General features: G+C 59.4%; 1 protein-coding gene across 6 annotated transcripts in view; it reads left to right on the top strand.

Moving 5' to 3' along the window:
- Positions 1-16945, top strand: part of LOC112859706 (maestro heat-like repeat family member 5) — a 64174-nt gene that overhangs the window by 27323 nt on the left and 19906 nt on the right. For 4 of the 6 annotated variants that reach the window (XM_086695655.1, XM_086695659.1, XM_086695658.1 and 1 more), the window contains exons 7-19: positions 1412-1519; positions 1813-1929; positions 2444-2563; positions 3630-3782; positions 4443-4565; positions 5349-5428; positions 5884-6019; positions 7610-7705; positions 9265-9369; positions 10707-10842; positions 11142-11308; positions 13643-13792; positions 14580-14734. In XM_086695655.1, the coding sequence (XP_086551781.1) occupies positions 1412-1519; positions 1813-1929; positions 2444-2563; positions 3630-3782; positions 4443-4565; positions 5349-5428; positions 5884-6019; positions 7610-7705; positions 9265-9369; positions 10707-10842; positions 11142-11308; positions 13643-13792; positions 14580-14734 (1646 nt within the window). The remainder of the gene's footprint in view (positions 1-1411; positions 1520-1812; positions 1930-2443; positions 2564-3629; positions 3783-4442; positions 4566-5348; positions 5429-5883; positions 6020-7609; positions 7706-9264; positions 9370-10706; positions 10843-11141; positions 11309-13642; positions 13793-14579; positions 14735-16945) is intronic. The other 2 variants (XM_086695656.1, XM_086695657.1) reach the window with 2 other exon arrangements.

Raw genomic sequence — 16945 nt, forward strand, 5'->3', positions numbered from 1 at the left:
CGGCACAGGCAGCACTTGAAGGAAACATGACAATAGGCGAGAACCCAGGGCTTCCGGGTGGCCTGGGGCCCCCGGTGTTCGGCAGACATCTGTCCTGGGGGCAGGGAGGGTGGGGAGCCAGTAGGTCCCGTTACAAACAGGCCAGACTCGGGGCAAAATCCGGGCAGACGAGAGCGGGGAGCAATGTCCATTTCAGGCCATTTCAGGGCCCCCCGCCCCGCCTCGCCCCACCCTGCCCTACCCTAAGCTACCCAACCCTCCCCAGCATCGCCGGAGAGGGCGCTAAAGGTCCCACCTGCAGGGGGCGCTCTCGGCGGGCTTGCATCCAGCCCCGCGGCAGAATGGATACCCTTGTGCTCCAACCAAGGCACCTATGAGTGCTCCTCTAGGATAAATTCCTAGAAAGGGAGTCCCTTGGGGAAATGTACACACGTTTTAAATTTTAATTGATGCCTGCCAAAGGCTTCACCAAAAAAAATAGAGAGAGAGAGAGATCCCTCACCTTCCCACCGAAGGACACTTCCTTGCTGACATCCAGCAAGTTTATTTTTTGCTGGTCTCATAGCATCTTAATTTCCGTTCCTCAGATATTAGCAAGGCTGAGGTGATAGCCTGTCACGTGTGTGTGCTTTCACTATTTCTAAGCGGACGGTTGCCTTTTTCTTACTAGCTTATGAAGTGCTCGTTATCATCGATATTAACCCTTGGCAGGAGGTTGTAGGAAACAAAAACACAAGCCAACACAATTTACTGCATCTTTCAACCGAATTTATGGTGGTTTTGCTGAACAAACTTCGGAAAACGTTTACCTTCACACCCATCAGTCGTTTTTTCTATAAAGATCTGGAGGCTTGGGATCATATCTAGAAGGGGTACCCCCGCCCCAAAGGACCTGGGGATCAAAATCTCGGACTTGAACTGTGGGATCTGGGAACAACGAAATAAAGAAATCTTGTAGTCGTCATATGTTAGAGCAAAACTTCTAGGACTTTATATTTAGAAGCCACACTCCTTCGTTTCTCTGATCCCACATTCATTCAAAACCATTTTACTGGAGCATCGACTACATGCCAGGCACAGTTCCAGGTGCCGGGAGACGGCCTGGCACCCACACTCGGGCCGGGCCGCCTTCACCTGACGCTCACTGAGCATCTGTGACGTCTGGGCCCCTGCCCGGTGCCGGGGACATGGGCAGGCTCCTGGTTTCAGCCTCTCCTTGAACACCTCCAGGGAAGGGAATCTCAGGGAAATCAGAGGGCGGGCCCTGGAGACTCAGGAAGAAAGGCAAGAGAATGACGGAGTCAGGGCTCTGAGTGACCAGGGTGGGCCGGGGCTGGTGGAGGCCTCAGCCCCAGCCCGCGGGGTGGAGGGAGTGACCACTCCGGCCCTGCCCACTCCTATCTGCTCACAGATGGCGGGAAAGTCCGTCCAGTTCCTGAACATGGACAAGTGGTCCAAGGAGCTGTTGTCGGCACTCACCAAGCCTGACCAGACGCATCAGGAACAGCCCCCGGAGAAGGTGGATCACCCCCTATGTCCCCCGCCCCCCCCAGGCAGCCCCAGGGACTCTGTCCATAGGATGCCACCTAAGCAAGGCCGAGGCCCCAGAAGGACACTGAGACCCGAAAGAAACAAAGGGCCAGGGGCCTGTGCAGCCGGATTTGATGTGGCACCGTTAAAACCCGTCAAAACTAGGCAGGGGCATGAGGGTCCTAGAGCAGGGGTGTGAGGACGGTTACAGGAGCCCAGGGAGGCCATCGGGGTGGACAGAGGTGGGTCAGACCCAGGACAAGAAGCCAAACCTCCCCCCAGACCTTTCTGTTCATCTACTACGGGCTGATCCTTCAAAACGAGGACAATGCCACCACTGTCAGGACACACCTGAGAACCCTCCTGGACACGTCCCACCAGTGGCCCAAGCAGCGGGAGGTGAGGACCCGGCCCCCAGCCTAGCCCACAGCCGCCTGACCCTGACCGCAAGCTTAGCCTGATCCCTGCTCGTACCCTGAGCCCTGGTCAGGCCAGACAAAGACACCTGATCCTTTTCACACCCTGAGTCCTGACCCTGGTCACACCCTGAGCCTACCATAACTTGGTAGGTCCTCTCCTCTGTCAAACATCTATTTCCTGGACCCTCCTTCCCTCCTCTGGCCCAGGCTCAGAGCTAGTGGGGGCAGGGGGAGTTTACAGACCTCCAGAGAATCACTGCTCCCCCCTGCCTCCCACACCACCCACCCACCCCCATAAAAGATGCCCTCACAGGGTTGGGCCAGAGCTGCATGTCCTGAAGAGCGGCGGGGAGGGTGGGGGGGGTGGGGAGGGGGTCCCCGTGACCTTGGACGAGTCCCCTCCCTTTCTGGGCCTCAATTTCCACACCCCCAGGCAAGAGTCCAGGCGTGGTCCTGTGACCGGCACCGGTGACCCTGCTCCCCCGCACCTGTAGGGTATCGCGCTCACCGTCGGGCTGGCCGCGACCCGCCACCTGGACCACGTCTGGGCCGTCCTAGAGCAGTTTGGCCGGAGCACACCTGTTAAATGGAGCCTCCACAGCTTCTGCCTGAAGGTTCTGGCTCTGGGGCGGTTGGGGGCCTCAACAAGGGGCTGGGCATCAGGACCCCCACCCTCTACACGGGTCTGGGCGTCCGAGAGGGTCTCTGGGGATAGTTAGGGGCACAGGCTCTGGACCAAGCCTCCTGGCCTCCAGTGCCACCTGCAGCGTGACCCACGTGCCTCAGTTTCTCCTCTTGAATAACAATTCCTCCCTTCCCAGCCATTGGGATGGAAACGTGGCTTTGAAATGTCTGGCACACAGCAGGTGCCCCGGTGACATCTCGCAGTGGCTGTGCTGGCCGCTGTGTTTATTAATGGCCTTTTGACACGTGCCCTGCCTGTAACATGAGACGAGGGCCAGAGGGCGACCTTGTGCCCCTGCTGATGGGCGGCATGCCCCCCCCCCACCATCCTCGCTGCACCCCTGGTCACTCCTGCGGGCAGAATCAGTGTCTGGGGCTGCATGAGGGAGCTCAGGACAGATGGGGGAAGAGTCACAGGTAGCACAGACAGCCCAGCGGGGGCCGGCCACCTCCTCGGGCCCCACAGCCGGCAGGTGGCAGAGCAGGGACTAGAACCCATATCTCCAGCCCTCAGAGGGGGCCTAGTCATTGACAGGGAATGGAGGCAAGTGGTCCTCAGGTGACATCGGAAGGGTGTCTCAGATGCCCCCCCCCCCCACTCTCTGGGCCTCCCTCGGGTCCGAAGGTCCAGAGCCCCATTACCATCTCCCTAGGTTGAGGCATGGCCTGCCGGGCCCCCAGCAGCCCAAAGGGGAAGTGGGCCCCCGGCTCCGGGGGAGGGGGCTACGCCAAGGCAGGCAGCGTGAGGGGCTAGGACCCTGGCCAGTTCTGGGAGAGCCGAGTGCCTCGCACACACCTCGGGTGACCCCACAGTCCCGTTCCAACCCCCCGGAGAGACGATTCCACTCTCCCTATTTTCCTCTCACGGTAAACTGAGACTCGCAACCCCTCAGAACCCTTGCCCGCGGTACCCGTTAGGGTGCAGAGTACTTCCTGTCGCCGCTCCCCCGGGGGCGGGCCAGGGGGACCCTGACGCCCTTTGTCTGTCCCCACCAGGGTCAGAAATCAGAGGACCCAAAGTGGAGGTGGGCCAGCAGCACCATGCTCCTCGCCTACGGTCAGATGGCGGTCAAGGCCAAGGCGCACATCCTCCCGTGGGTGGACAACATCTTGTCACGGATGGTCTTCTACTTCCACTACAGCTCCTGGGTATGGCTCCCCGGGGCCACCCCTCTGGAGCCCAGCCTTGACACAGCCCAGGCCCCACCAGAACCTGGGTCAGAGAATGCTAGGACCTTCCAGGGCCTTGGGGCACTCCTCCCCACCCTTATCCGACTCTGAAATCAGGAGGAGCCAGGCCTGGCCTCCTCGTTGTCCCACCTACTCACCCCATCGTCCCACCCAAAGCTTCGAGGGCTTCCGTGGTGGCCCCACCCCCACGTTCTCCTTGGCTTTCACTCTGGGGCGTTGGAAGGCCCGGTGATGCCCCATCCCCCTCCCCAGGACGACGGCCTGCTGACTCTGTACTCTGCACCCAGGGCGTCCACCCCAGGGGGCTAAGAGGACCAGGCAGCCCGGTCAGGCCATCGCATCCCTCAGATCTTTGGGCTCTGGGTTGCCACACATCGAGTGAGGCCAGACATTGGCTTCTTACTCCTGACCTTGACATGTTGTCAACATATTCACATTTTTAAACAAAACCACACAGCTCCCCCCTCAAAGTCCTACCTATGTGGCCCAGCTGCAGATCTCTACCATACTCCCTCAGCAATGCCCTGCAGCCACATGTGATGGTGGCGCGCTCTCCTGCCTGTCCTGTGCCCCCTCTATCCCCCGCTCCATGGCCTGACCCCCATGCCCCCATGCCAGGACGAGACCTTGAAGCAGAGCTTCCTCACCGCCATCTTCATGCTGGTGGGGGCCATCAGCCGCGATGAGGGGGCCCACAGCTACGAGTTCTCCCAGATCTCAGAGCTTCTCGAGTGTCTGATGGTGAGTCAGGGTCCTGGGGCAGAGGAAGGGGACCCATGAGAAGGAGGAGACTCCTCCCTCGGGCCAGCAGCATCCACAAGAAGCAGGTGTTGGAAAGGGGCAAAGAAGTTGGATTTCTAGGGTGTGTCCAAGCCCCTCATAGGCTCTGGCACCTGGGAGCACTCCATGCCCCCCACTTCTCTTGGTTCTTCAGTGACCCTGAGCCGGCCAGTTGTGTCCACCTCCCAGCTGATGTGGCTGAGGCCCAGAAAGGCCAGCACCATCCACTCTGCTAGCACCATCCCAGTTCAGACCACTGCTCACTAGAGATTTCAGGCTTACAGAACCCCAGGGTAGTGGAGGAAACACACAACTGCTGGACAATTACAACTGTAATAATAAAATAACAGTTTACTGAGCTCCCATTCACTGAGCTCCTGCTGTGACTCAGACACTGTGCTTTGCACACCTTGCTTCACACCTGACACGTGTGCAACAACACTCTGTTATTTAAGTAACAGAGTAAGCAAAGCTTGGGGCAGTGTGGAGACTTGCTCAAGGTCGTGCAGCCAGTATGTGGCGGTCAGGGTGCAGACGTGACCTGTCTCACTCTAAAGGCTGTGCTCTAGTTCTCTAAGTGCAGCCAGGCCACAGAGGCCCCCGTGGGTGGGTGGGAAGCTGGACCATGATCCCGTGGGCCATGGGGTGCCAGGCACTGGGTTCTTCAGCCAGGGATGAGACTTGGTGTCAGAAGTGTGATAAGCCCAGGCCTGAGTCACTCAGCCTTCACCTGTGGATCTACAGGTCTTGATGGAGAAGGAACCCCAGGACACACTGTGCACGTCAACTCGCCAGCAGACCATTCACATCATCTCCAGCCTCTGGTACGTTCCCCAGCCCCACCCAGGATCAGGCCCCAGTTCAGGCCTGTAAGAGGCTCTCAATAAACAGTATAGCTATTGTGATTAATTCACACCTCAAAGAATGAAAGTTTAGCATCATTTTCCCAAACAGAGCCACTGAAGGTCCCAGGGGTGTAGCCAGGGCTGGGATGAGACCAGTCTGTCCAGTAAAGGGGAGCCTGAGGTACAGGGCTTATGAAGCATCTGCTCCCAACCAGGCCATGCTAGTCCCTTACAAAGCCTCCTGGAATTCAACCTGCCCAGGAGGCCCTGCAGGCCAGCAAGGCAGAAGTGCACATTTGAGTCTCTGGTCAAGGACAGAACTGGGTGAGGGGCTGCTGCTCGGGGCTTGTCAAATCTGGTCTATTCTGGCTGGGGGCCCCTTTGCAATCACCGGCCCCCACACCCCTCCCTCACTGCCCTCTACCTCTAAATAGTAAACTGAGGCCGCCCCTGGACTTGAAGAGGAAATCACGGCTTCTGTCCGTCTGCCTCCGCAGTGTGTTCGCCCTGCCACTGATGGACGTCCTGAAGAAACACACCTGCCTCTTCCTGGAGCCACCCAACATACAGGTGTGAAGCTGGCTCATGTACCCCTCCAATGAGAGGGGCCCTTTGGGCAGGCATCCGGCTCTGCCTGCTGTTCGTGGCTTTGGAGGGGGTGCAGGCTAGATGGCAGAGCCTTTGACCCCCCCCCATAGGATAGGGCTGGGGACCCTGAGCATGTTTCTTAACTTCTCTGAGCCTCCATTTGCCCAACTGTGACATGGGGGTGATAAGTGTGGAGCTAACAGTACTTAATTCTCCAGATAAAAGGGGACACTGGTGTCCCATGTCTGGTGCACAGGGTGCTCTACAAATAGGAGTATAAGTGACCTCTCTCCCTGCCCGCCCAGAGAGCAGCCCTGGGCTGTCTCACTACTTAACTGGTCTCGCCCCACCCAGGCCCCAGCAGGCCCATCCTTTACTGGGCCGGATGTCCCCCTCCGCACCTCATGGGCTCTGCAGAGGGCATAAACCCATCCCCCTGGGGCACCACCAACACCTGCTGCCCGAGTGTTTACCCTAAAGGGCAGGGAACTGGTGTTAACCGAGCACCTGCTTTGTGCCAGGCCCTGTGTGTATGTTAGCTCACCTTCCCAGCAGCACTTGTCCACAGGGTGAGGAAACCAGCTCAGAGAAATGGAAGTGTCTGGTGTGGGAGTCGGGGTAGAACCCCACTCCTGCCCTCTGGCCGGGTCCAGACTGGACTGGGACAGATAGGCACTCTGGATGGGGAGAGTGCAAGGGGTGCCCTGGGCCCAGGACAACACCACAGCAGCAGCCCTCCAGAAGGCCAGGGCCTGTCCCCACTCCAACCTTGCAGGAGCCTAAAGTGCCCCCATTACCAGATGACAGTGTCATGGCTGGCTCACCTAGGGAGCTTAGCCGGGTCCCAGAAGGTAGGCTGGGGGCTCCTGCTCCTTCCCATTCAATGTGCATCAGCACCCAGCAGGTGGGGCTGACCTCACAACCAGTTCTCACGTGACCAAGGTGGGCTCAGAGAGCTGAAGTGAGTTCTCCAGGGCTCCCAGGGAGTGGACAGCCCGCGCCCAGGGCTCTGCTCTGACAGGAGGCGGGCTGGGCACTTTCTCTGGCTGGCTCCCTCCATGAGCACGCCCGGTGAGCCGAGCAGCAAACATTGGGGGTCTCGTGTGAGACCCAGGAGGCAGGACAAGCTGCGTAATTTGCCCCAACTAATGCAAAATGAAAATGCGGGCCCTTGTTTGAAGCTTAGGAAGAATTTCAAGATGGGACCGCAAAGCGGGAAACCAAGCACTCGAGGATCCTTCTGGGTGCCAGGTCTCGCGCAGGTTGCTTGCCCGAGAAGCCAGCCCTGCTGCAAAGGAACTTACCTTGGCCACAGAGAAACCTGTGACCTTGGGCAGGTCTGACCCAGACTGCCCCCGCCCAATCTCCCAGCTGCCCAAATGGGGCTTGTGCCGGGGCCCTTCCTGGGTGTGGTGTGAACGCACGTGGTGTGCAGCCTGGCCACGGGGGTGTGCAGGAAGGGGCACCACTACCATGCAGAGGCCAATGCACTGGGGCCCTGCAGGAGGCCTTGGCCCGCAATTGCAGCCGGGGCCTGGCGGCTGCCCTGACCTGCTCCACCCCCCTGCACAGACCCTCTACAACAAGACCTTGGAGGCCCTGGACCAGATGCTGCAGAGCCTCATCATGCAGAACCCTACGGCCGACGAGCTGCACTTCCTGCTGTCGGTGAGGGGCGGTGGCTGGCACAGTGCAGGGGCGGGGCCGGCACAGGCCGGGCGGAGGATAGACGAGGGAAGGTGCCCGGAGGAGGCAGGGTCTGAACTCCAGGTGGCAAGTGGCCCATGAACTTGGAGGCTTGAGGGCTGTCCATTTTCAGGGATCACAGCGGCTTGGGAGAACCGAAGGGCAGGATGGCAGGTGCACCTGGTGGGAAGTGGGCCTTGAGTGCCACACTTGAGGGGGGCTGCTGAGGAAGCAGGCTGGGACCTGACCTCCCTCCCCTGAGACCTCGTTCTGCAGCCATGTCTCCAGCTGTGAGGAGGGCTCTCACAAGCCCAGCACCCCCACCCTCTCACCTTGACCGGAGTGAGACCAGTCAACAGGCAGGGACAGTCCAGGGGCAGGGGAGGAACCAGAGATAGGACACTGGCTCAGCTGGGAGGGTTGGAAGTCAGGGCCAGTGGACTTCACCTGAATGAGGACCAAGGAAGTCATGGGCTAGAGAAGGGAAGGGAAGGGCCCAGCAGGCAGAGGGCCCCGCCGAGGGCTGAGCAGCCTGTGCGAGCCCAGGATCAGGACAGACAGAGATTCTGCACGGCTGCAGCGTGGGGAGGGCGCTAAGGTGGCGGCTGGGGGTGAGGAGGGGGGTTAGGGTTAGGTTAGGTCCAGCCTGGAGGCCTTGTGGGGGCGAGGGGAGCCACAGAAGCAGGGGCCCCCAAGCTGGGTGCACCGATGGAAGTCAGGTGCGTGCCTGGCGGGGGTGGGGGAAATGTCTGCATTTTCACTCACCCCCTTCCCCCCCCCACCGGGAAAGTAGTGTGTCCCCTCCCCCTGGCAATGTTGGCGACAAACCACAGCAGTGCCGGGAGTGGCTGTGTTTGCCACCGATGGAAGTCACAGATGTGGTCATAGGACATTGCTGGGTCACAGAATCTCCAAATACCGTTTCCTGCATCCGACGTCAGAATCACTGACTATAAGCATCCGTCGCTTTAACAAAGAGGCTCAGATTTGGCTTAAAACTGTTCAGTGTAACTGTTTCAATATGTGTTTGCATCCCTTTGTGACTCCGTGCAATTATGTTGCGCACAGAAAAGCACTGTTCTGTAAAGGGGTGCGTGTCGCCAAAGGGGTTCAAACCCAGGGGCCTCCAGGGGCTTTGAGCAGGAAACGACCTCTCCTCTCTGGCAGAGCTGTCTGGAGCAGAGGGGTCAGGAGAGGCTGAGCAGAGGGACAGGGGAGGGCAAGACCTGGGGAGCGGTGGAGGCGGAAGGGGCGGAGCCATGGACCAGGGTGGGCGAGGCCTGAGTCGGGGGTGGGCAGGGCCCTGCTGAGGAGGCGGGCCTGAGGTGAGGGGCGTGGCTGGACCGGGCGTGGTCTCGGCCAGGGTGGGTGTGGCCTGGGTCCCGGGCAGGGCGGAGCCTTGCTGGCCAGCTAACCGATTGGGGGGCGGGGCCTGAGCCGAGAGGTGAGCCCAGGGCTGAGCAGGGGGTGGCCCCCGCGGAGCCGGGGGACGCGGGGGTGCGCGGATGCAGCACCCCCTCTCTGCCCCTGCCCACCCGCAGCACATGTACACCTGGCTGGCGTCGGAGAAGACACACGAGCGGCAGCGGGCTGTGCACAGCTGCGTGGCCCTCCTCGGATTCCTGAGCCACGACCTCTACCTGGATGTGAGTATCCAGCTCGCAGGCCCCGTGCCCCACGGCCCCTCTGCGGCCCCAACCAGGCCACCCTCCTCGGGCTCGTGGGGTTCCAGGCCCCCTGGACCTCTGCCACCAGGACAGCGCGGATCCCTAAGCGCCCTACAACACGGCCATGCAATCCCCCTTTCCACGCACACCAGGGAACAGGCTGGGGGCGGAGATTGGGGCCCCCTGCTCAGGTCCTCCCAGCTGGGCTCTGAACCCAGATGCCTGGACCCCTGACCCAGCAGGCTGGGCTCCTGTCAACGCGCCTTGAAGCCTCGGGCAGGTTCCTCTACGCCCTGAGCCTCAGTGTCTCACCCATGAAATGGGAGGAAATGAGTCCTCAGAGGGGTGCGGCCCTGCCCCAGTCCAGGTCAGTGGTGACTGCGGCAACAGTCGCCATCCACCGCGACCCCCAGCGGGTCATGCCTCACAGTCTAACCGCCATCTGTCGCTGGAGCCCTTGGGCTGAATGAAGTCGGCACCGTCAGGGAATGAGTGCTTCTGCGTTTATCAGCCAAAATCAGCACTAATTCCTTAGGTAGATTCGTGGGACGTTGAGAAAATTAGTTTCTCTGCACGTTGCCCGGCCGGCGTGTGTTTCTAATGAAGGCGGAGAGGTGGGCATGGGGGGCAGGGGGGACGGGAGGGAGCGCTCCCTGCACAGATGCCTCCTTCATTCTCAGGGTGAGGGCGACCCCTCTAGAGGGGCTCAAGGGGCCTGCAGTTCATTCAAAATCGATTTCTGCAACCCAGGACCCGGACTGCGGCCGGGGCAAGTGAGGCGCTGACCTGGGGTGCAAAATTTACCCGGACACCAAAACACCCCCACAATCAAGATAAATAAGGTGGTGTTTTAAAGCAATCTACTCAGCAAATGGCGGCAGCTGTGGGCTGGCTGCCTGTTGTTATAAATAAAGTTTTATTGAAACCAGGGTGGGGGTTAGGGCCAGGAGAGTGAAGCCCCATGAGGTAAGGTGGTGGTAATGCAGGGCCAGGCCGTCTCTAGGTACAGTTTTGAAACTGTGTGCATCAGGAATTGTTACATTCATTTTGACTTTTCGAAATATTGCATCAAAGTATTCTTTCTCTTCGTTTCTGAGTTTGGGGTCAGCCCCTTAAGTTGTGCCCTGAGCTGTTGACTATAGCGGCCTGACTGGGTGGGCAGAGCCTGGGCCTGGGGTCCCGAGAGCTGAGTCCCGGCCCTGCCACATGGTTGGAGGGGATGCATTCTGATGCTGGCCGAGCTGGGGTGAGTGCACAGCAGAGGGGAGACCCCACTGTAGGGTCTGCATTCTGTGGTTCCCATACTTTCGCTGCAGACAAAAGAGGACTTCAGGAGGACTGGGCAGCTGGTGGGCGTGCTGGGGATTTTGTGCCAGGACCCTGACAAGGCCACCCGGCACTCCAGCCTGGAAGGGGTGGGCCACCTCTACCAGCTCCTGATGCGCCAGAGAGGTGAGCCTCTGAGGGCCACCACGGTGGACCCACGGCCACCCTGACCACAGCCTCAGCTGAGACCACACCCACACTGCTGAACACAGCCCATCCCAGATCTGCCCCCAAACCCACCTCTAACCCCAGCCACGGCCCTGGAATGCCCCCCGCCCCCAGGCCCACTCACACTCCCGACCCCATAAGGGCACAGGCCTGACCCTGGCTACACGCGACCCCACCCTAACTCTTGCCTGTCCCAACATAGACCCCAGCCCACCTCTGCCCCGCCCTCACCCTCGCCCAATCCCGCCCCTGGCCAGCGAGGGAACTTCCAAACGTGGAGGCGCCCAAGCAGCTCTCCCAGGCCAGCGAGGATGGGGCCCCCATCTGGAGGAGCGGAGACCAGCAGACAGCTCCCCCCACCCCCCGTGAGATGGCATTCCCGAAGGACCACATCTTCCAGCTTGGCAGCTCCCAAGTCATCAAGGTGAAAGCCCTTAGAATGGTGGATAGGTCCGGGTGGGGGGAGGCCTGGCCGTGCTCTGCTCCGACCCCCCACCACAGGGCTTTCAGCTGTTGGGGTGGCCCTACTGCACCCCTGGGGGGGGGGGCGGTCAGACCCCGAGCCAGGTGTAAGTATTAAAACCAAGGCCGGGATCTCACCTGTGTCTCTGGTGGTTAACTGAGAGTGTTTGGAGAAGTCCGTGGCCCCTGGCCTGGGACCTGGGAGTTGGGGGAGGGGGGACTGGAGGGAGAGACCAGGGACAGACCCTGGGGTCAGCAGCCCAGGCCTGAGTCCCAGCTCTGTCCCCCACGGCTGTGCAGCCTAGACAAGCCCTCTCCCCTCTCTGAGCTCCCAGCTTTCTCCATAAAATGAGCAGGCTGGCATTGTAAAGTCCTGGCCACCATGAGCACCCGGTAAATGGTGGTGTCGGGACAGCTCCCAGGTGTTCTCTGAGGCACCAGATGGCACCCTTCCCTGTAAGTCTGGCTTTTGCGGGATGAGAATTCTGCAGAAATATCCCTGAATTCCTCATTTTCCCGGGGGCCTCTCAACCCTCTGAAAGCCAGACCCTCTTCCCATGAAGGCAGAGCACGTCTCTTCTTGCACAGTCACCTCGTCTACCTCAGTCAGCCTCTCGGTCAGCAGCCTGGGGGAGCCCAGCAGTTCCCCCAAGGCCCTTCTCATCACCCCAGGGAGGTCCCGTAACTTCATGACATCCTCTGCCTGATCTGTGTTCTCTTCTGAACGTGAGCGAGTCTGAGGCACTGAGTGTGGGCCGGGTGCTGGTGTTAACTCGACAAGCCATGTTTCCTGGAGCCTCATGTTCTGGGTGGGCAGTCCGTGATGTCTCCACGCGGTGACTTTCCTCGTCCCTTCCTGGTGCTGAGCCCATGACTGACAAAGACCCCTGTCCTTGGCATACCGATCGGTCTCCCCCTGTTAGACCTTGAGCACTCCAGGCCAGAGGCAGGGTCTTGCCGGGGCTCAGTGCGAGGCCTGGTGGTAGAGCCAGCCTTTGACAGATACCCATCAAGTTGAACCAAATGAAGAAGCGTTTGCACGCAGCTGGTAAGGGCTACAAATATTCCATTAAAATTATTAAAATTATTTTAACCTTCTAACCAGCAGCTAATCCTAATATTCTCACAGACATTTTACCAAAACTTTAGAATAATGATTCTAATAAATATTCTAACATCTGTTATTTAACACTTATTTTTATATCCAATAAAAATACAAACATCCTAACGGACTTTCAGACATTTCACCAAATAGGCTAGCATGCAAAGAAACATGTTACCTCCTTCAACATCCTTTCAGACTTCAAACCTTTCTGTCAGCCCCTGTCACCAGCATTCTATCTTCCTCTATCAGACGCTCCAGTCGCAGCCTTCCAGTAGAACTTTCCAAAAGGGTACAAGTGTCTCTGTCCACACTGTCCAACGTACCCAGTACTGAGCACTGGAAATGTGGCTAGTGCTGCTGAGGAACTGAGGTTTTCAATGTTAATTAAGTTTCAGTTTAAATAGGTACGTGTGGCTGGTGGCCACCATATTGAGCAATAATGCTCGAAGTCTTTCTGGAAGGTTCCACCTGGGCCAGCCTCAGGCTGTCAGAGACTATAGTCTGAGGCTATGGAACAGGGGTCCCACCCACCACCTTGCATTTCCTCCAGAGCCTCTTTATCACCCCAAGCGGCTCACGGTCTGGACTTAGAGTCACTCTTGGGAGAACACGGGCAGAGGCCAGTTGGGCCCTTGGGGAGGCCCTAGCACAGGACGGGAGCCCTGGGCTCTGGAGCCAGCCTGTGCTGTGGTAAGGGCATCCACGCAACTCTCTGGGCCCAGGGGGTGACCCAGGCGACCTTGAAGACCCTTCACAACTCTGAAGTTCAAGTGCTCTTTGTTAAAATCATGGAAGGAGGGCTGGGGCTTGGCCTGGGGAGCAAGCACCCAGCGGGACGGAGGCTGGCAGCTGAGGAGGCCCACGAGGCGAGGACAGGGCAGAGGAGGGGAGGAAAGGAGGCTGGCGGGGCCGTGCAGGTCCCAGGACAAGCACTGGGTCTGAGTGAGGAAGGGAGCCCTGCCTCTGCCCTACCGTGGGCATCACTCTCTCCCTTCCTGCCCCCGGGCCGTGGCTGGCTCAGAGACATGTGCAGGTGATCACGTGTGGTCCCGGAGGAGAGGGGCTCAGAATTACGGGGTGCTCAGAAACCCGAGTGGCCTGAAGCAAAGGAAAAGGGAAAGCAAAGGCAGGAGCGGGCACCTGGGCACGCGTGACCCACAGTGACGGCTGCCCGCGCTCCTGCCGGTACAGGAGGTCATGAAGCATCTCACGGTGGCAGAGCTGACCGACCTCGTCTGGACAGCCATCGATGGACTGGGATCCCCCAGCTCCTTCCGCGTGCAGGCGGCCGCCGACATGCTGCTCCTCGCCATCCAGGAGCACGGGGCCGAGCTGGAGACGGTGAGAGGGCCGGGGCACCCGCTGAGGGTGGGCCGGGACGGGTCTGGGGGCAGAGGGACGCCCGGCAGCCAGCACCTGAAGCCAGCGTCTCTGGGCCAAGGCAGCGTCCCCGAGCTCAGCCCCGATGGGGGAGCCACAGACCCCACCCTGACAAGTTCCACTGAATGAATGAGTGAGTGAATGAATGAACGAACGAACAAACGGCCCAAGCAGGTGTCCTGGGGCCCTGAGTGGTGTTTGCAGGCTCGAGAGGCACACGTGCGCTGATAGAACAACCGCTCCAGGCTCTGGCGCAGCACATGGGGGAGGAGAAGGCACAGACCTTTCCAGAAGTTCCCGGTCCAATGGGCGGGGCAGACACGGACAGATAAGGACTGAACAACAGAGGAAGTGCACCCAGTGGGGTGGGGGTGGCCCCCGGGAAAAGGACGATTGATGACGCGTCCTGCAGATGGGGAAGCCCCAGGCGGGTGAGCAAGGGCACCGGAAGTGGAAGGCGAGGGGCGTTCCAGGCTCACGGAACAGCGTGTGCCCAAGTGGCCTGCTGGGGAGGTGACGAGGCCGGTGTGTCTGAGCCTTCCGGTGACTGGGCAATGTTTGGACAGAGTTGGAGGGCCTCTTGTGTCAGGGGGAAAGGTGGTGGGACCTCTCTCCCCGCAGCCTGGGACTCCCCTTCTGACCAGGCATCCGGGGCGGGGACGTGCCTCCCCTCAGACTTCCCTGGGCAGGGCCTGGCCTCCCCCCTCAGACCAGCTCTTCCGCCTATATCCTCTGCCTCCCTGCACAGGTTGCCAAGCTGGGCCGAGCCATTCACTTGCAGCTCTGCTCTGTCCACATCCCCCAAGCCAAGGAAGTCGCCCTGCACGCCATCACCCTGCTAGCCCGGAACCACACCTCGGAGCTGGTGGCCACCTTCCTGGACCCCTCCATACCCTTGGACAGGTGCCCGGCCCCACCCTCCATCCTCCCCCGGGCGGGGAACAGGGCCCCACCCCCAGCTCTTCCCTCCTGCCTGCCCCCTCACGGCGCACAGGGACCCCCACAGGCCTGGGTGCAGGGAGGGAGCCTGTTTGCTCCCTCCCTGTTTGCTTCCTGAACGCCTCCTGAGGCCGGCTCCGGGGGGGCCACTGCCCACCATCCCGTGCCACATAGGACACCCCGGCCCAGCCTCTGTCACCTGTCGCCTCGTGGACCCCAGGCGCGCCTGAAAGAGCCCAGCCAACACCTCCTCTCCCTCCCCCACCCCGGTGGTCACCGCAGCCCTTTTGGGTGGGGCTGGCTTTCTCTCGAAGCCCTCAGACCCCCGCCCCCCCCCCCCCGAGTCTGGAGGCGGGCCAGCCACACTCGGCTGCCCTCAACCCTGCACTCCACCTTCACACCTGCCCGTGAGGGAAAAGCACTCACTTTTCATTCCCGGCCACCCTCCTGCAGCTCTCCACCCCCCCCCAGCCCCCCCCCCCCCGCACCTCTGACACCGCACTCAGCGGCCAGCCTTGCTTCCACTCCGCTGAGGAGTCAGAAGGCACTAGAAGAGAGCTCCCTCCAGCTCCCAGCACCCGAGACTTGTTTCCAGAAAGATTTCTGCTTTCCACACTGTTGTTCGTAATTTCAAGGGTTCTGGAGGGTCTGTTTTGTTTTGCTTTGTTTTTTGTGTGTGTTTGTTTGCATTGGGAACAGAGAAGGTCACCTGCAGTGCTTCTGCTCGATGGAATTTGCGGATCTTTTGGACAGCTGTTGTGAATGTGGTCCGGGCCCCCGAGAAGAAGGTGTCTTTTCCATCGTCAGGCGCAGAGCTTGAAGCGTATCCTCAGAGTTGCCTTATTGACTGTGTTGTATATTTATTTAACCGTTAACCGATGTCCATTTGGATCTGTCTCGTTCTGAGCACAGCACACTGAAGTCATTTCTAATGCACTTCTATCCACGGACCCCTCCGTCTCCCGCAATTTCTACCTCGTAAAGGTGGTTGTCATGGGATCTGTGCAGACACACAGCTTCCTGAGCAGCCGTGACTTTGGGCATGATCGAGTGCACTGCCCTGTCACATGTAGTGCTCCGAGGGCCCGCAGCCCACTGTGTCTGTTCTCAGGACAACAGGTGCACCTGTGCTCGCCTACGTTTCCGCGTCGGCCCCGCGTGTGTCTGTCGTCCCACAGACAGCGTGGAGCCCGGTTTCGATTTGTGATCCAAATTGGAAGTCTGTTTCTTTTAACCAGGGAAGTTAAGTCCTTCCTTCACACGGATCGATACGACTGGCTTGTGGAGTCTCTACCCCACCCTCATATCCCGTACTGGTGTGTGTTTTACTTTATTTGCTCTATTTCTGTTTCTGCGGGAGGTGTGGTCTTTGATCCTTAATCCTTTTTTCCATTTATGGGTTCACCCTTCGTAGTCTGCTTTATCCATCTTCTACGGGCACCTGCTACCTCCCGGCCACCTGCCCATAAAACCAGCAGCGAGACTGATGTCCTCTGTACTACCCCTGTTCTTCTCCTGTGTTTTCAGCTGCACATTTTCACTTGGCCGAAGTCTGCACTCTGCTCGGCTCTGGCCCCCACACGCGCCCCCTCGCCTCCCCTGGAGAGCCCTAGTCCTGTCCTAAGTGGACGAGCCCGTCTCTGACAGGCTGGGGGGGGCCCCAGCTCCAGCTTGCCCTGGGCACCTGCGTGTCACAAGTCGTGTGCCTTGAAGGACAGCTTGGCTGGTCATAAAATCCTTAGTTCACACTTTCTTCTATTAAGTCTAATGACGGTAATCTTTTTGCCTTTGTAAATATGTGTGCCTTTGCAAGAGGTCTTTTTTGTTTAATGTTTACTTATTTTTGAGAGACAGAGACAGAGCACAAGCAGGGGAGGGGCAGAGAGACAGGGAGACACAGAATCCAAAGCAGGCTCCAGGCTCCGAGCTGTCAGCACAGAGCCCGACGCGGGGCTCAAACCCACGAACCGCGAGATCATGACCTGGGCCGAAGTCGGAAGCTCAACCTCCTGAGCCCTCCAGGCACCCCTGCAAGAGGTCCTTCTGCCTGGACACCTTGGAGCGTGTTTCTTTACCTTCGAAATTTAACTGTTGTATTAAGAAATGTCTCAGAGTTGATCGCTCTGTGTTAATTCTCGCAGGGACCTGGTAGACTCTTTGACTATGTAGGTTTAG

The sequence above is a fragment of the Puma concolor genome, chromosome F2 (genome assembly GCF_028749965.1).
Source record: "Puma concolor isolate L17-30 chromosome F2, mPumCon1.1.hap2, whole genome shotgun sequence".
Taxonomy (NCBI): domain Eukaryota; kingdom Metazoa; phylum Chordata; class Mammalia; order Carnivora; family Felidae; genus Puma; species Puma concolor.